Below are 19,950 nucleotides of genomic sequence, written 5' to 3' on the forward strand. Positions count from 1 at the left end.
CTGGGTACACGTCTGGCTCATTCACCCACGAAAGCTCATGCTGCAAAACGTCTGTTAGTCTATAAGGTGCCACAGGATTCTTTGCTGCTTCTACAGAACCAGACTAACACGGCTACCCCTCTGATAAGTACACTATGTCCACTGAATCCCCCATGTCCACATGTTTGTTGACCCCTTCAAAGAACTCTAATAGATTACTAAGACACGATTTCCCTTTACAGAACCATGTTGACCTTTGCCCAACAACTTATGTTCTTCTATGTGTCTGACAATTTTATTCTTTACTATTGTTTCAACTAATTTGCCCAGTACTGACGTTAGACTTACTGGTCTGTAATTGCTGGGATCACCTCTAGAGCCTTTTTTAAATATTGGCATTATATTAGCTATCTTCCAGTCACTAGGTACAGAAGCTGATTTAAAGGACAGGTTACAAACCATAGTTAATAGTTCCGCAACTTCAAATTTGAGTTCTTTCAGAACTCTTCAGTGAATGCCATCTGGTCCCGGTGACTTGTTAATGTTAAGTTTATCAATGAATTCCAAAATCTCCTCTAGTGACACCTCAATCTGTGACAATTCCTCAGATATGTCACCTACAAAAGCCGGCTCAGGTTTGGGAATCTCTCTAACATCCTCAGCCGTGAAGACTGAAGCAAAGAATTTATTTAGTTTCTCTGCAATGACTATCGTCTTTAAGCGCTCCTTTTGGATCTTGATTGTCCGAGGGCCCCACTGGTTGTTTAGCTGGCTTCCTGCTTCTGATGTACTTAAAAAACATTTTGTTATTACCTTTTGAGTTTTTGACTAGCCGTTCTTCAGACTCTTCTTTGGCTTTTCTTATTACATGTTTACACTTAATTAGGCAGTGTTTATTATGTTCCTTTCTATTTACCTCACTAGGGTTTGACTTCCACTTTTTAAAAGATGCCTTTTTATCTCTCACTGCTTCTTTTACATGGTTGTTAAGCCACGGTGGCTCTTCTTTAGTTCTTTTACTGTGTTTTTTAATTTGGAGTATACATTTAAGTTGGGCCTCTATTATGGTGTCTTTGAAAAGCGTCCATGCAGCGTGCAGGGATTTCACTTTAGCCACTGTACCTTTTAATTTATTTTTAACTAACCCACTCATTTTTGCATAGTTCCCCCCTTTCTGAAATTCAATACCACAGTATTGGGCTGTTGAGGTGTTCTTCTCACCACAGGGATGTTAAATGTTGTTATATTATGGTCACTATTTCCAAGCGGTCCTGTTATAGTTACCTCTTAGACAAGCTCCTGAGCTCCACTCAGGACTAAATCGAGAGTTGCCTCTCCCCTTGTGGGTTCCCGTACCAGCTGCTCCAAGAGCAGTCATTTAAAGTATCAAGAAATTTTGTCTCTGCATTTCGTCCTGAAGTGACATGTTCCCAGTCAATATTGAGATAATTGAAATCCCCCACTATTATTGAGTTCTTAATTTTGATAGCCTCTCTAATTTCCCTTAGCATTTCATCGTCACGATCACTGTCCTGGTCAGGTGGCTGATAACAGATCCCTAATGTTATATTCTTATTAGAGCATGAAATTACTATCCATAGATTCTATGAAACGTGGATTCACTTAAGATTTGTACTTCATTTGATTCTACATTTTCTTTCACATATATTGCTACTCCCCCCCTCCACGACCTGTTCTGTCCTTCCGATATATTTTGTACCCTGGAATGATTGTGTCCCATTGATTGTCCTCAGTCCACCACGTTTCTGTGATGCCTATTGTATCAATATCCTCCTTATCACGAGGCACTCTAGTTCACCCATCTTATTATTTAGATTTCTAGCATTTGTGTAGAAGCACTTTAAAAAATTGTCACTGTTTATTTGTCTGCCCTTCTCTGATGTGTTCGATTCTTTATGTGAATGTTTCTCGTCTCATCTGGCCCCTAGATTATCCTCTTCCATCCTCTCCTCCTGACTAAAACCTAGAGAATCTCTATCATTAGACTCTCCTCTAAGAGAAGTGTCTGTCCGATCCACGTGCTCCTCTGCAGCAGTCGGCTTTTCCCCATCTCTTAGTTTAAAAACTACTCTGCAACCTTTTTAATCTTAAGCGCCAGCAGTCTGGTTCCACTTTGGTTTAGGTGGAGCCCATCTCTCCTGTATAGGCTCCCCCATCCCAAAAGTTTCTCCAAACCCATCCTCTCTACACCATCGTCTCATCCACGCATTGAGACTCTGAAGCTCTGCCTGCCTACCTGGTCCTGCGCGTGGAACTGGGAGCATTTCTGAGAATGCCACCATAGAGGTCCTGGATTTCAGTCTCTTCCCTAGCAGCCTAAATTTGGCCTCCAGGACGTCTCTCCTACCCTTCCTTATGTCATTGGTACTTGCATGTAACATGACCATCGGCTCCTCCCCAGCACTACACATAAACCTATCTAGATGCCTTGAGAGATCTGCAACCTTCGCACCAGGCAGGCAAGTCACCATACGGTTCTCCTGGTCATCCCAAACCCAGCTACACAACTGACTGAAAGTTAAAAGAGAAAAGAAAAAATTGTATCAAAAGAGAGAGACTCACTACTGTCTTTCATCAACTACTGGCTCCTGGAAAACACTGGGTCTAAGTTTCAGCCAGTCCATCGAGACCTTTACAGCAGGAAGCGGGTATGCACCCCAAGACTCCTCCTGGAAGTCATTCTGCAGTGGACACTTGCACAGGACTCCAAGAAAGGAAACTGAAAGGACAACATAGAGGAATCCATAACAACTTTTAAAACTGAGCAACAATCTAATTAAGAAGTGTTACACCATAAATCACTATTTTGAAAGGCTATTTATTTAGAACAAACCACCCTAGTGATTTGAGTTTAAAGATTCCACTGGCAAATCATATCTTATTTTCAATGTACTATTTCTTACCACGAAGTTCATCCATTAGCTTTTTTTAATTGTTTTTCCTAAAAAGGCTCTGTTTACAACTGAAGAGAGGTGGTAGATTCAGTAGGACAAATAGGTAAGTATCTCCTTACAAGTGAATCAATGGAAAAAACACAAAAAACTGAAGCGGGGGAGGGTTGAGGGGGAGGAACACAATCCATTTTAAATGTATACTATAAGGAAGCAAAGAACAAAACAAAAAAATTATTTGGAGTCTCAGTACTTACTGAAGAGGGCAAGTAGCTGTGTCCAGCAAAGCTGCTCATCCTGGCTGTAACTATGCTGTTCAGTTTCATTGCTAAAATCTCGCAGATGATGCAGTTGAAACAGGTTGATGACAGTAATATGAACTAACTGCTGAGAGTTGAAGGCTTTTTGGAATAACAACCTCTGTAACAAAGAAATATATACAAGTATGTGTACTGGAACCCAGAAAGAATGCATTTGAAAGGGTTAGTTGACTGACTGACATTTCAGACTTGTGGTTACTATTGTACTGCATTAGCAATGGTTCAGCCATTGGGGAGAAGGCACTCATTAGATAATCCCTAATAGCGAATTACCCCTCCAACGCAAACATACACTTAAGACGGCACAGGAAGGGGCTCAGTTAAGTCTGACAGACTTTGCTAGACCTCTATACCTGTACACATAAGATGGAATGTACTGTGGGGGACTGGCCCACTCCATGTAGTTTAAATGTAACATGCAAAAGAGTGATTACATTAAAATGTGTGACTATGCAAACTGCACATAAACATATCAGCTAATCTTTTTCCCTTTCAAAATATGAAACAGCAGCAAATGTAGTGTCATGATTAAGATTTTTACAGATAAATCAGGAAATTCAACCATGATGTATGGTTATGCATTATGAGTGTTTCCATATTTAATCCCATGGGACAGAACTATTAATAGTGATGAAAATCGCACATGATGTTTATAAAAATTATCTTGCTTCACTAAGCACAGTAACACTAGACACCTGCCATTCTCTGGCAGATGAAGACTAACTTTAAACCTTTCTGATGCACTGTGATAAGGACTGATATCCAATCTAGCACCACAATCAATTTAGACAAAAATCACATAATGAGCTAAAGTTAGTTGCCTAAGTGAAAAAATGACTTTTCTGAGCCCCATGCCCAGTTTCGTTTTTTGCCTAAGAGCATACAGCACCCTAGATTCTACAACTGGAGTCAGAAACGTAATGAGACTGCTGGTCTTGTTGAACAGTCCTAAACCTATAATTCTGGATGTAAAGAGAGCTTCGAGTTTAGCAGCATGACCAACCACACAGTACCATACAGCTGAAAATATTTCTGAAAATATAGCCCATTGTAATTTATCGGTTTCCTGACATCCAGAAGGCTGAGCTGTTAAATGCCCATTTTGCTTCAGTCTTCACTAAAAAGGTTAATCGTGACCAAATACTCAATGCAGTTAATATTAACAAGAAGAAAGGAATGCAAGCGAACACAGGGAACGAACAAATTAAGTTAGATATATTCAGCAGGGCCTGATGAAATTCATCGTAGGGTATTGAAGGAACTAGCTGAAGCAATCTCAGAACCATTAGCAATTATCTTTGAGAGCTCATGAAGGATGGGTAAGGTTCCAGAGTACTGAAGGCCAAACATTGTTCCCCTTTTTAAAGATAGGTACTAAAAGAGGGCCTGGGGAACTATAGACCAGTCAAGCCTAAGTGGCCCAGTAGATAGGGGAAAGCAGTAGATACGATATATCTTAATTTTAGTAAGGCTTTTGACAGTCCACCAGGACATTCTCATAAGCAAACTAGGTAAAGTAGTCTACATACAATTACTATACAGTGGTTGCACAACTGGTTGAAAGACCATAACCAAAGAATAGTTATCAATAGTTCACTGTCAAAGTGGAAGAATGTATTTAGTGGGTCCCAGAGTGGTCAGTCCTGGGTCCGGTACTATTCAATATTTTCATTAATGACTTGGATAAATGAATGGAAGGTATTCTTATAAAATTTGTGGGTGACACCAAGCTGAGAGGGTTGCAAGGAGGACAGCCACAGGAACACCGGATTAGAATTCAAAACTACCTTAACAAATTGGGGAATTAGTCTGAAATCAACAAGATGAAATTCAATAAAAACAAGTGCAAAGTACTTTACTTTGGAAGAAAAAAAAATCAAATGCACCACTACAAAATGGGGAATAACTGGATAGTAATCCTGAAAAGGATCTCGAGGTTACATTGGATCACAAATTGAATGAGAGTCGACACACTAATGCAGTTGTGAAAAAAGCTAATATAATTCTGGGGTGTATTACCAGGAATGTCATATTTATTACACAGGAGGTAACTGTCCCACTCTACTTGGCACAGGTGAGGCCCTAAGCTGGAGTACTGGCCAATTATAGGCACCATACTTTAGGAAAGATGAGGACAAACTGGAGAGAGTCCAGAAGAGAGGAACAAAAATGATAAAAGGTTTAGAAAACCTGACATATGAGGAAATGTTAAAAAAACTGGGCTTTTTAGTCTTCAGAAAAATAGACTGAGGGAAACCTGATAACAGTCTTCAAATATATTAAGGGTAGTTATAAAAAGGACAGTGATCAACTGTTCTCCAAGTGCAGTGAAAGCAGGACAAGTAGTAATCGGCTTAATCTCCAGCAAAGGAGATTTAGGTTAGATATTAGGAAAAAACTATAAGGATGGTCAAGCTCTAGAACAGGCTTCCAAGGGAGGTTGTGGACTCATTGGAGGTTTTTAAGAACAGGTTGGACATGCCAGGTATGATCTAGGTGCTGCCTCATTGTAGGGTGCCGGACTTGATGCCTAAAGGTCCTTCCCAGCCATAGGTATCTACAATTTCATGCTTCACTTCACAACCCATCTAGATAAAATGATTTTCTTATATCATGGGGAGAAGGAAGCTAAAATTATTCAGCTCAGTGTAGCAAATGCCATGTTACAGAACGTGTTGCTTATATATACACAGCACAATGTAGTACACAAAGTCAGGGTGTAATTAGTTCTTGCACACCTTGGATGTGTTCAGTACCGCAGAGCCTTCCACATGCCTGAGCACTGTACATAATTACTAATAAGCATTCTGGAAAGTATCATTTATAAAATGGCTAAAATTAGGAGAAGAACCAGTGATGAACAGTTGGAGGGGCGGTGGCAAGGTTAGTTGTGGTTTTAAATTTTACCTAGCTAAGTCACATTGTCTGGAGTAAAAATAAAAAAGCTCATCTGTTTAAATTAGAGAATGTAGCAGTTTTAAACTTATGAGCTATGTGCTTAATTACTGGTTACTCTTACTTTGAAGAGGAGACATCTCAGTTTTGAATGGTTCCACTCCATGAACAGAACTGAAGGCTTTCAAAACACTGCTTTCAAGTGTAAACTTTGCCAGCAGGAGAGGCAGGCAGCTTGAGCAGGGTTAAAACATTCTTAACTACTACTAAAGAGTAAATGTAGGAAATCAAAGAAGGAAGCTCTTGGTTCAGAGTTTACTAAAGAATTTAAAGACTCTTCCTCTCAGATGAAACAGTAGTAGTTGGGAGAAATTGCTTTTCACAAAATCTCTTGCGATCATCCAGTTCAAGAAGCAGAGAATCAAATGTGGCACTCCAAGCTCAGAATGCAGCAAATGTTTAAAACATTTAATTAATTTTAATTAACCTTTTGTCTCCGCAACAGAACACCACATTTGGGTAAGCAATGTTAAACTGGAGGAAAAAAATCATGCTGTCTGTGTAGGTGAGTAGGGCTGACCATTATCAGCCTCGCCACCAAATCTTTGCAGCCAGCTGACCATTACCACCTCATGCGTAGGGCCCTACCAAATTCACGGCCATGAAAAACGCATTACGGAACGTGAAATCTGGTCTTGTGTGCTTTTACCCTGTACTATAAAGATTTCAAGGGGGAAACTAGCGTGTCTCAAATTGGGGGTCCTGACCCAATAGGGAGTTGCAGGGAGGTCACAGGGTTATTTTAGAGAGGTTGCAGTATTGCCAGCCTTACTTCTGCATTGCTGCCTTCACAGCTGTATGGCCAGAGTGGCAGCTTCTGACTGAGGGCCCAGCTCTGCAGGCAGCAGTGCATAAGTAAAGGGTAGCCTTATCATACCAGGCCATCTTGACTTTTGCATTGGCAGCGGCTCTACCTTCAGAGCTAGGGTCCCGGCCAGCAGCCACCCAGCTCCAAAAGCAGCGCCACCCTCAGCAGCGCAGGAGTAAGGGTAGCAGTACCGCAACCCCCCTGAAACTCCCTTTTGGGTCAGGACCTCTATAGCTACAACACCATGAAATTTCAGATTTTAATAGGTGAAATCATGAAATTTACAATTTTAAAAATTCTTTGACCATGAAATTAACCAAAATAGACCAGAATGGAATTTGGCAGGGCCCTACTCATGCATATCATGTTCTATTTCAGTATGCAAAACACTTACCCTCTGGTCAGAAACACTTTGTCAGTTTTCTTAAAGGAACATGTTTTCCCAGTATATTACATCAGTGAAAGACTAGATTCCTGTATAGATGTTAGATTTCCAAAGTGAAAAATTAGGAATTTTTTGTGGCACTAACCTTGAACTGTTCCTCCAGCCTCTCTCGAAGAGGGCTCAACTTCTCCAAGCCTTTACTCAGATACACGTGGCCATGGAACTTAATAAACGCCTTGATGAAGTCAGACATACCCCATTGAGTTTTCACCTCATCCCGACTGCAGTTTGAGAGAAATAGTTGGCTTCAGTCTTTGTAAATAGACATAGCTGCATAGACTAAGGATCTTCCAGGCAGAAACAATGCTAATAGCTGCACCCCCTTCTCAGAGAAAGGACAGGGGTGTGAGAGAGAAAAGGTAGTTTCCACTATTGGCTACCCCAACCCAAGAGATGTGGTGGTACTTGACATAGTGCACTTGCCCTCAATAGTGCTCCCACCCAAGAGTATCTCAGATACAGGTACCTCCCTCTCAATACAGATATAAGGTGGATGTGGCTGGAATGGGGGTCAGTGATGATCTACTCCTGTGTGCACATTTGGTACTCTGAATGCTTATCCGTGGTGGGTATACACACAGACACACCAAATAAGGGAGGGAATACTTGCCAGGACACAGTCAAAGGGAGTGTTAGTTATGAATAACTACTCACTTCCTAGAACAGATCAGCCTCACCTTTCCAGTGCTTTAGAAAGTGCTTTTTGTAGATTAGTGGAGGCAGCTGGGAAAGGGAACTTCACAGCAATGCTTCTGCAGTAGTAGAAAATTGTGGTCAGGTGGTCTCCTTTGGAGGAAGCTAAAATAGCCAACTGATTGTAAGGCTGACCTAGGGGAGAAGAGGATGACAATTTCTCATGGAGTGAAGTGATCTTTTCTTCAACTGTAACAAAGCTTTTCCCTCTATTTGCTCTAGGAAAGAATCTTTATTTCAATCTAAATCTTGGCTATAAGGACAGCAAGCTTCCATTTAAAGTCTATATATCCTTTCTACAGATCAGATTCAGATTAATTTGCAGAACCTACCCCATCTCAGCACTGCTACAATTCACAAGCTACAGAACTCATGGTTCAAATTTTCACAAATCTATTAAATGTAAAAACAGATGTAAATGACTTAATAAAAACTTTGTCTAAGCAGGAAGGTACAGTCAAGGCCAGGCAAAGTTTTGCCTCTAACATACCAATCAGAATCCATTAGAAGTTACTGATGTAATACAATTTAAAATACATAGGACAAAAAAGACAGCTCCAAAGATTTAAAAGTCAGTTTTAGATGACTACTGAAGTAACTGAGTCCTGGTGGGTGTGGCTCATAAAAGTAGTTTGCATTTTTGCTACAGAGCAACCTGCAGCACATGGGAATTTGTATTCTATTAACTGTAGTTGAATTAGTTCTATTCACTACTAGATCACTGCACCTGCATAAGGAGAGAGATTAGGAGGAAAATAAGAGAGTCAGAAGGCTGAACTACAGAACCACCTCAAACTTGTATGAGTGACTTGCAGACCCACTGTGAATTACTGAATTTTATTTATTAGTAAGTAAACAATTAAAGAAAGCAAAAAATGTTTGTTCATTTGACAAGTGCAGTATAGGTTTAATAATACTTCATACAAAATGCATAAATGTAGTGTAGCATATTCTGTAACATAGCTCAGTCTTAGTACTACGAGACCTAATTATAATACTTTGCTATTAAACCTTTTAGAAATGAAAACAGATTGTATGTGAACTATGCTGCATGCAGATTAGTGAATTATCAAGGTTCTACTGTAACTTGTTGCTGGTATTTTATTTTTTTTAATAGTCAAGATCTTAAACTATTTTTCCATTTTCTATGGAGAAAAAAGCAAATGCCTTAAATACTGATTTGGGATAGTAAACTTAGCAGAATAGAGGTATCTCAGACTCACCATTGGAGGGAACAAGCTGAGCTGCATGTCTATAGTAGGACTCTGCCTGGCTGGTCTGATTCCTGTAGCGAGCTAAAAAATGAAAGACAGACAAGTTTAGACAGCAGTTTGTCTTGCTGCTCAGAGGGATAAACTCTCCTCAACATTTCAAAGAATGTGGTCCTGCAGATTACAAGTACATACAATTTACTTGGAGACCCATAAATGTCTTGCAAATACTTTAAAACAAACAGTAGAATTACATACCAAATACCCGAAATAGTACAAGGAACATCAATACACTTTTAGTTGCCCTCCCTTTCCCAATCCTCTTTCAGGTCCAAAAGTCACAGGTCACCAGCTCTTATTCAATACCCTCAAATACACTGTGCCAGACACATTACACAAAAAGTTGTGAATGCTCCCCATACCTCTCGACACTAGGAGTATTCAATACCTAGACCTACTGCTAGGTTATTTTAAAGTAGTTGTAGGTTGCCTTTTAAAATAACCCTTTCTACAAAACGTTTAATCTAGTGTGAATCATATAATCAAAATATGTAAAGCACCACAATAAAATTGTAAATGGACTAAACCTGTTGAACTTAAGTATACCTGGATGCAAAATAAAACAGCCAGGCTTATGAAAATTAGACTTCTTACCATGTAGGAAAGACTGTAACACAGGCTGTCTGACATGAATGCCTGTTAAACGTGCCATCTCGTTGCAACACAAATTCTTGTAATAGCTCTTGCAATTTAACAGGTTTCTACTTTTCACTGTCTGACTCTGCAACAAACAGAGCTCCTCTAGATGAAAACACAAGTCTAAGGCTACGCCTTCACTACCTGCCGTATTGGCGGGTAGCAATCGATTTCTTGGGGATCAATATATTGTGTCTCATCTAGACGCGATATATCGATCCCCGAATGAGCTCCTGTCGACTCCGGAACTCCACCAACCCGAACGGCGGTAGCGGAGTCGACATGGGGAGCCGCGGACGTCGATCCCGCACCGTGAGGACGGTAGGTAATTCGATATAAGATACTTCGACTTCAGCTACATTATTCACGTAGCTGAAGTTGCGTATCTTAGATCGATTTCCCCCCCCGTAGTATAGACCAGCCCTAAGCAAATCATTAGAAAGCTACTCTTCATAATATCACTGCCTTCTTGCATCAGTCTTTAAAGGTCTCTAACACCCCAGCATTACATTCAGACCTTTCAACCTGTTCAAACTGTTCAGTCTACAGGCAGCAGTTCAAGGCAAAGTACTTGGCCTAGCAGCAGCACAGGCTGCATAGATTCCTTTCCAAGTTTATGCGATACAGAGCATCTCATCTCTCCTTGCTCCAAACACTCACCAATGTCTCCAAGGTGAACAAGGCAGTGCTGGCATATGTATGAGCAGGAGCTAGACTGCGGCTTCACAATGGCGCTGGTGTGCGTCTGTTTATTGCTGATAATTCCCAGCTGGGAGGACTTCACACGGCAGGGCAAGTCTACATTAAACACTGTGCACAGCTCCTGTAATAACTAGAAGAAAAGCCCTAGTTTAATAATAAAAATCAGACAGTAATCAACACAGCAATGTAACAGTATACAGCAGTGCAAATACAACAACAACAACAACAAGAGTTGCATACCCCATCATGGAGAGCACCTCCATAAAGAAGGCATGTTCCCCTTACCTCACTGCCCAGAGGTAGACAAGTAGGGGGCAGAGAGCAGATGCAGATCTGTTATGGTCATTTTAAAATCTTTTCTGAGAACAGCAACTACTAGTAAGTTTATCCCTTCAAATTCCTGACTCCAATGACTAGTTTGGGTAAAGAATTCACAGGAGAACAAAATTTTTGAATTATTATACTTTCTTAAATGGGCATCCATCGTATTCTCTAGTTATACAGTACGGTCCAGTGGATGCACACAATGCTTCAAAGCTGCCATATAGGTATATTAGGACCTGAGCAAAAACATGCTTTAAAGCAGTGGTTCTCAAACTCGAGACGCCACTTGTTCAGGGAAAGCTCCTGGCAGGCCGGGCCGGCTTGTTTACCTGCTGCGTCCGCAGGTTCGGCCGATCGCGGCTCCCACTGGCTGCGGTTCACCGCACCAGGCCAATGGGGGCTGCAGGAAGCGGCATGGGCCAAGGGACTTGCTGGCCGCCCTTCCTGCAGCCCCCATTGGCCTGGAGCGGCGAACCGCAGCCAGTGGGAGCCGCAATCGGCCGAACCTGCGGACGCGGCAGGAAAACAAACCGGCCTGGCCCGCCAGGGAATTTCCCTGAACAAGCGGTGGCCCAAGTTTGAGAACCACTGCTTTAGAGGACTAGTTCAATGGGCTTTAAGACAAGACGCTGCCAATTCTTTGTAGCATGTCAATACACTGTTATCTGTTGTCCACAGAGTTCAAGAAACAGGCTTGAAAGAAAAATTTCTTATGTTTTTTTGCTTTCAACATAGAAGCTGAGAGTACACAAAATTTATAGTCTGTGTAGGAACCCATTCCCTTAAAATACTGTTAATGAAATTCGTGGAGAAGGAAATCCAAGATCACTAAGCAAAAACTTGGATGGGAGGAGAGCACTACCTTTTCTTTATGGGAAAGAAGCTCTTGTGTCCAACTGCCAGAGGCAAAGGGTATATATAATTAAAACCTGAACAATTGAGAGGGGAAGGGATTTTTAGTCTGACTGAGCAGAGCTGAATGTTAACAACAGTTTTAACGTCCCTACCCCTTCAGATAAAAGCTGAGAGAGTGCTCGCTCCAGTTCTCTAGTTGCTCATGGCATCCTCTGGCATTTTGTCTGACATGATATAACACCAAGCCAAAAACTACTGGTGAGAGACTCAAGTTCCAAAGTAGAGACAGTTGTTACTGGATCAAATAGCACTCCCTCAGATCAGTGTTCAGTGTGAGGAATGACTAAGCTTTGCTTTTTTAATGCTTTTGTAGTTTTGCCTATAGGCTTCTGGCAGAAGCTCTTGAACCAAGAGCATTTTGTTTTACCATCATGGAAATACCTATGTATGGCCTTATTATTAAGAACTGGACAGAGATGTAAGGAATACTTTGCAGTCCTGTAAATTCACTTTTCCAAAAAAATTTTTAAAAGGAGAATAAAGTGTCTTTTAGCTTCATATTAGCTGCAGACAACTGAATCAAAAAAGAGAGGCAGGTGAGACAGTCAACTCTTATTTATGTATTTGGTACAATCTTCCAGAGTCTGAGTAATCACTTGGAAAGTACCTGTCTTGGGCTACAACATCTTGGCAAGGTTCAAGAGTCTCCCAAGAGAAGCACCTTATTCATAATAGGCAAATACTGAATAATGTCAGGGACTTGAACCCCGACAGCGAAGTTCGTTGTCTGACCGCAGAGAGACAGGCAACACCAGCAAGGTTCGATTAAAAGCTTTTTATTGACAAGTGCACGCGTTAATAGAGAACAACTTGTATTCGAAGAGAACCAGCAGCCCTTTACAGCTTAGTACTAGCTTATATAGACAGTTTTATTACGTTATAGATTTACTTGAGCAACCCACCCCCTTTGTCTAACATCTAAAAATTAGACACCTTTTAATATATACGCATGCCTAGTTTTTACAGCATTAAATTGTTAATATTTCAACAAGCGCCAAAGGTTAGGAATGTGAGGGAGTTAAAACACACCGAACACTAAACCAGGGAATTAAAGTTAGAACTGTGAGATGCTTGTGTTTTTTAAACACTGTTTTTTAACACAACACAGCTGGTACCAGCCCCCTTACTTATTTTACGTTTTTTCAGGGCTTTGTGAGACAATGCTGCTTTTTAGTATTTTTTATTTTGGGATTACCCAGAAACCTTTGTTAGCCTGATTTAGTTAGGTTGGCATAACTGGTTTTGTGCTACATTTTTATTTAGGCCTAACAATAATAAGCCTTCTCCAAGACAGAAGACTCAAACTTTTAACTTAAAATGTGATATGGTGAATAAAGAACAATATAGAACTAGTCTTGTGATGAATAAAGAACAATAATCCAGAAATAAACATTGCATTGCTGGGACAGGTAAGAGCATTTCTTCCACTTGTCTTTTTAACAATAATTCAGACAAAGCCTTTGAAGGCATACAAACTCAAAAATCCTCCTCTGATGTGCCTCTGTATATCAGAATTGCCACTAAGTAACAAAGAAGGACTAATTGTGTTCTCCAGCTGGAGATATGAAGGGTCACACATAGATCATGGCCAATCGATCAAGGATGGATAAGCAGAATGTTTCCATTCTCAGCTAAATCTACATAGGAAGCACAAAAGGGAACTGTAGCTGGTACAGCTGATGGGGACAGGGAGTTCATATCCCAAAAGTTCTTGGATGTCATGGTCTCCAACTTAGCAACTTTCTTGACTCAAGAAAGGCACAGATGTGTCCACACCTAACCATCTTCAAAGTTACAGTGCATAGATGGGGAAGCTATGAACAGCCTTGAAGGTTAAGAGGTGAAATGCAGTACCAAAGTCTGCTTCAATTGTCCAGACAATACAGAAAACAGCAGCACAGAAAAAACATATGGCATCAAGCATTTATGTTTTATGTGCTCCTTGAAGAGTCAAGTCCCTCAAAGCAGCTTCTCAAGAATTCTTCAATTGCTCTTCTGATATTCAGGATTTCATCCTTCTCAACTGGGAACAAAGTGGATGAAAAAAACCTAGTGGTACTTTTTCAAGCTCTGCTCATAAAACTCACCCCCTGCCTACTTGAACCTTTAGTGGAGTTCTTGCTTCATGCACATTATAGTTACATTTTAAAATGTACTTTTTGCTCAGACAGTAAGAAAAGTCTTATTATATGGACAAAAGCAAGATAAAGAATCCCTTAAAAGCAGAACATCTCCAACTGATGAAGAGGAGAGAAACCTCTGAGGTGATCTTCCAATATACAGTGTGATAGGTATTCATTCTCAAAGATGCCATCTGTACAGCAGTTTCACTCCTGAGCATAAGTAGCTTGAGTGAGGTCTCCAAATGAAAAGTAGATCAATTAGCACTGGAATGAGCAGAGCAAGAAAGACAGCCTATGCCACAAAGTTCATGTTACTTTTATGTTGTTAACATACTTCAGGGAGGAAAGATACTTCCAAAAAACAAAGGTGTAAAAACAAGTAAGGCCTCAATGAGAATCCTCAGACTGTTAGAAGTTAGCCAATTAATTTAAGTGATATCCCAAAGAGAGACCTCCAGGAGACAGGAGAGTCTGCTCTGCCTCACCCATCGTAACTCACATGTTCTACAGTACTGTCTGAACAAGGACTCCTCTTCCTAGAATCTGAATTAAAGTAATAATGCTTCATGCGGTTGGGCAGGAAAACACACATTAGCTTTGCTCATATTCAGAATTTAAGCAGACTTCATGCAGCAAATGAAGCTGCTATGTTTTGGATATTCTGTGTTGTGGTTCCTATAGGCATCAGACAACGATGTCTTATGATCTTTTTACTGGTAGTGGAATGGTAATGAGAGAGCCCACAGAATAACCGAGGGTCATACAATGAACTTTCACATAAAAGTTAGAGCACCTTGACTTTGCAGATGATATCAGCTTGCTATCCCATGCCCTCAGAGACATGCAAGTCACCACAAATGATCTCCAGACTTATGCACAATTAGTAGGGTTGACAAACACCAAGAAAACTAAAATTATGAGAATCAACACACAAGAAACATCAACAACACTTTCTAGGACTGACATATCACATATCTTGGCAGCATTGTAAGTACAACAAGTGGAACAAAGACATTAAAACCAGAATAGCAAAAGCCAGCCATGCTTTTGTAACTCTAAAACCAATCTGGAGAAACAGAAATTTTGTCCTCCAAACAAAACTTTGAATATTTAACATCACTGTAAAGTGGGTCTTACTGTATGGTGCTAAAACTTGGAGTCTTAAGACTACTATCTAAATTACAAATTTTCATGAAAAACTGCCTTAGACAAATCCTCAGTCTCAGATGGCCAAAACAAAAAGGTGAAGAACTCTGGAGAATAATGAAACAGAAGCCAATAGAACAAAATATTATGGAACAAAAATGGAGATGGCTAGGCCATACATGGAAACACCCAAAATATTATGACAGGCAGGCATTGGACAGGAACCCTCAGGGCAAGAGGTGGCAACCTAGACCAAGGATAACATGGAAACACACAACAGAAGCAGAACTGAAAGCTATCAAAATGACATGAAAAGAAGCGAAGACTGCTGCAGGAGACTGGCAAAGATGGAAGGCTCTGGTGAAGGCTCTACGTTCTGCATGGAATGGAAAGGCATAAAACGAAAATATCTAGGGTTGGGATTATTAGGAGTGTAAGGAAGTTGAGTGCCCTTAATATTAATCGTAACTCTTTTACTGTTAAATCTCCACCACAGCATCATTTTAATTTAATCTTTTTAAACGGAATGACCTTCTATGGAAAGTCATCAGTTAAAAACTATTATAAAAACAGCCCAATGAGTAGAGCCCTACCAAATTCACAGCCATGAAAAATGCATCATGGACCATGAAATCTGGTCTTTTGTATGTTTTTACCCTATACTACACAGATTTCACGGGGAAGACCAGCATTTATTAAATTGGGGGTCCTGACCCAAAAGAGAGTTTCAGGGGGGGTTGCAAGGTTATTTTTAAGGAGGGGGGGTCCCGGTATTGCCATCCTTTACTTCAGCGCTGCCTTTAGAGCTGGGTGGCTGGAGAGCGGTGCCTGTTGGCTGAGCGCTCAGCTCTAAAGGCAGTGCCCCACCAGCAGCAGTGCAGAAGTAAGGGTAGCAATGCCATACTATGCCATTTTTACTTCTGTGCTGCTGCGTTCAGAGCTGGGCAGCTAGAGAGTGGCGGTTGCTGACTGAGAGCCCAACTCTGCAGGCAGCAGCACAGAAGTAAGAGTGGCAATACCATACCACGCCATCCTTAATTCTGTGCTGCTGCTGGTAGCTGCTCTGCCTTCAGAACTGGACTCCAGCAGCCCAGTTCTGAAGGCAGCACCGCCGCCAGCAGCAGCACAGAAGTAAGAGTAGCAATACCACAACCCCCCTACAATAATCTTGTGATGACACCCCCCAACACACAACTCCTTTTTGAGTCCAGACCCCTACAGTTACAACACCTTGAAATTTCAGATTTAAATAGCTAAAATCATGAAATGTACTATTTTAAAATTCCTATGACCGTGAAATTGACTAAAATGGCCCATGAATTTGGTACGGCCCTACCTATGAGGATTCAGCTGATCACCACAGAAACATCCCCCCAACTCGTGTTCCTTCAAAAGTCAAAAGATTGCTGAGGGATAATTATGGGACCAATAACAGTAATAGCTGTTTATTAAGATTACATGCAAAAAAGCTATGTTAAAGGAAGATTAAGGTTACAAACTCAAGCACCTTGTGTAGTGAAGGAGACTCATCTGTAGGACCCCTCCCTTATTTGTTACAGGACCTAGAAGGCATGTAGTGGATTGCAGGAAAGGAAAGGATGGTCTCAGGGATAAGGCAGCTGAAAGTTGCTCTGGAGAACTGGATTCAATCCCTTCTTCTGCCAGAGTTCCTCCATGATGCTAGTCAGGTCACTTGAACCATACTTTTCAAAAGGTGGTCAACTAATTGTGTGTTTCTCATTTTATGGATGCTTGATTTGAGACTCTTGGTCTGATTTGCAGCAGTACTGAGCACTCACAGCTGCAATTGAAATCAATGGGAGCTGTGCTTTGAACATATGATGTCCTCTATGATGCTAAAAACTCTAAAAAAATCAGGTTCTAGGTGTCTCAAATTGGACAGCCAGTTAGTGAACACTTTTGACTTTACTCTGTTTCTTTGTTGAAAGTAAATTCACTGTGAAGCTCTCAGATACTATAGTGATGAGCACCATAGAAAAACCTATGAGGAAATTAATGATTCTGTCTACAGAGCAGGGTTTGAACAGTGAGTGGTAAAGAAGGCCTGGGGCCACAAACTGAACAAGGAGACAGCAAAATATTGAATATCTGCTCATTAATTATTATTTCCTTTGTTAAAAAAATCCATTGTATGGCATCACATTGAGATGCACATGGGTCATTACCAGGATTAGAACCTTTAGCTCCACTGAATAGACCTCTGTCATTAGAATGGAGAGAGTAATTAGTAACAGTAGCAGGTTAGCCTCTATTTGTACCAGCACTAGAGGGGGATGGGACATTTGCCAGTGGGTTTCACAGATATCTGCTAGCAGCAGGGGAATGGTGAGACTCAGGGACTTTGGATTCCATTGCAAGCTCTGGAGGGGAGTGTATTCTAAAGGGCACAGACTCTTCTGCCCCTTCCCCCCAAAGCTTCACACCTTCTGCCCTGTTCCCTAAAACCTACCCCTGTCCTAGTCCTGTCTCTACCCCACCATTGGCCCCATCACTGTCCCATTCTCCTAACCTAGTCAGTCCCAGTCTCCACTCTTCAGGCTTCTAATCCCAGTCTCTTTGTCCAGTAAATGACTGCCTTCCCCAACTCATCTCTTCCTTTTCCCAGTCTCCTTGCCCAATCATTCCCAGTTCCTTCCCCCGACTTGCTGGTTTCTTCCCCTGCCTTCTAATTGCCTGCTCATGTTCCCCATTCTCACTAGCTCCACTCACGTTCCACATTCCTGCTAGGTCCCAGTCCCATTCTTCTTCCCTAGACTTCTCACCCAATCTCAGCATCCTCTCCTCACCTGGCTCTTTTTGCCCAACCAGTTCCACTTCTTCCTCATGACCCTGTTCCTTCTCAGATCTGTCTCCTCTCCTCCTTCGCTCCATCCCACTGATTCCCAGTCCTAGTCTCCATGCCCCTGTCAGCCTCCAGTCCCAGTTTCTGCTCCCAGGCACCTTGTCCCATCTACTCCCTCAGCCCTTCCCTACAACAACCTCGGTCCATCTTGTCATTTCTGTAATTGAATCAGATGGCTTCCTCCTTCATGCTGTATAGGTGCCAGCAGAGAGGGTTATTGAGTGTAGCTGAGAAACAGGTTCCCTGCTCTTTATTCCAGTGCCCAGTTCTATCCTGACCCAGAGCAGCTGGGAGCAGTCATTACAGTGAAAGTTCTTTTGAGCCCCCATAACCCTATACTGAAGCATGCTCAGTTTACTCTGTGGGAATGGTGCATGCACAATCTAGTCAATAATGCGCACTGTCAGAGGCTCAAGCATGCCTCGTGTACATAAAATCTTTGGAGATTTTAGCTGTTAAACACTAGCAAATGCAAACTGCAATTTATCAAAGGTTCATAATTAGGATTCAGTGTCTGTCATGGAGGTCGTGGAAGTCACGGATTTCATGACTTTCCGTGACCTCCGTGACTTCTGCAGCGGCCAGTGGCTGACCCTATGGCCAGCCAAGCAGCTGACTCTGAGGCCAGCCACACCAGCTTCTGCTTGGGCGGCCCCTGGGGCAGCTGGCCAGAGCAGCGGCTGGTCGGACAACCCCTAGCAGTAGTCCCCAGGCAGCTGGCTGGAGCAGCCGTGGTCAGCGGGCACCAGCAGCAGATGCCACTGGCCCCGGGCACCTCCCCCCACCCAGCGTCCCCCCAAGATTTAATATGGGGTATTTTTAGTAAAAGTCATGGACAGGTCGTGGCTGTGAATTTTTGTTTATTGCCTGTGGCGTGTCCATGACACTTACTAAAAATATCCATGACTGAATCCTAGCCTTACTCGTAACTTGGCTAACTATGGGCAGATTTTCAGGGGGTTGGCAAAAGAGACATCCCTGACACAAAGGCCACCCTCTACCAAATTTCAAGTCCCTGCTCGAAAGCATGAGGACACTAATGCTTTCCAAAGAAAAGGTTCTCCGATTATTTTTTTTTTCATTGAAAACCAGTGTATTTTTCCTTAACCTCAATCAGAAACAGCTGAATAGTTATGGCTAATTTTTTTTTTAAATAATAATAAGGGGGGGGGGGGATCAAGGCAGTCACCCAGCACTGAAAATTTCAGCCCAAACAGTTAAAGTTTGGCAATGTTAAAAAAATAAAGAAAGAAATGGAATACAAGGTCTTATAATGAAAAACATAAGGAAACCTTAGTAAGAAGCTGGTCTACCAGCCTCACCTATAATAAATATTTTACCATTTTTAGACTCAGACTGCAGCATGAATCAGGAATGAATACCTCATGCTCTTCCTTCTCCATGTACAATATTAAACAATTGGTCAAGTGCATTATGGGAGCTTGTCTGCTTCAAGCATAAGCAATTGCTGGAGAGAGCATACTAGATTTGGCAAACAGTGCAAGCTAAGCAGAGGATCTGCATACATTCACTATCAGGGCAAAAAAGTGTAAAAAACTCTTGCTCCAAGGTTTTGCATTTGTTCAGAGACCAGTGTTTCAGAACTCACCTGTGTGTAGAAACCGCTAGCTGCCTCTAGGAACAGAGAAAGGTTCGCCTGAACTTCACTCCGATTCGGGTTTGCTCGGTTTTTTGCCTGCCCCTGAAGTGTCGTGATCTGATTCTTAAAAGCATGATTCCAGCTGAGAATAAAACACAATTCTGTTGGCTACAGCAGTGACTCACTGGGCAGACACTGAGCTCCCTGAGAATGGGAATAAACAGTTTGTTACAATTATAAGGCACCTGGTGCTAACTC

General features: G+C 41.6%; 1 protein-coding gene across 4 annotated transcripts in view; it reads right to left on the bottom strand.

The window, feature by feature from the left end:
* Positions 1–19,950, bottom strand: part of SMG7 (SMG7 nonsense mediated mRNA decay factor) — a 95,584-nt gene that overhangs the window by 42,229 nt on the left and 33,405 nt on the right. For all 4 annotated transcript variants that reach the window (XM_045026774.1, XM_045026777.1, XM_045026778.1 and 1 more), the window contains 7 exons: positions 19,702–19,834; positions 10,680–10,851; positions 9,336–9,407; positions 8,097–8,247; positions 7,505–7,640; positions 3,149–3,311; positions 2,563–2,719 (listed from right to left, as the gene is read on the bottom strand). In XM_045026774.1, coding sequence (XP_044882709.1) covers positions 2,563–2,719; positions 3,149–3,311; positions 7,505–7,640; positions 8,097–8,247; positions 9,336–9,407; positions 10,680–10,851; positions 19,702–19,834 — 984 coding nt within the window. The remainder of the gene's footprint in view (positions 1–2,562; positions 2,720–3,148; positions 3,312–7,504; positions 7,641–8,096; positions 8,248–9,335; positions 9,408–10,679; positions 10,852–19,701; positions 19,835–19,950) is intronic.

The sequence above is a fragment of the Mauremys mutica genome, chromosome 8, assembly GCF_020497125.1.
Source record: "Mauremys mutica isolate MM-2020 ecotype Southern chromosome 8, ASM2049712v1, whole genome shotgun sequence".
NCBI lineage: Eukaryota > Metazoa > Chordata > Testudines > Geoemydidae > Mauremys > Mauremys mutica.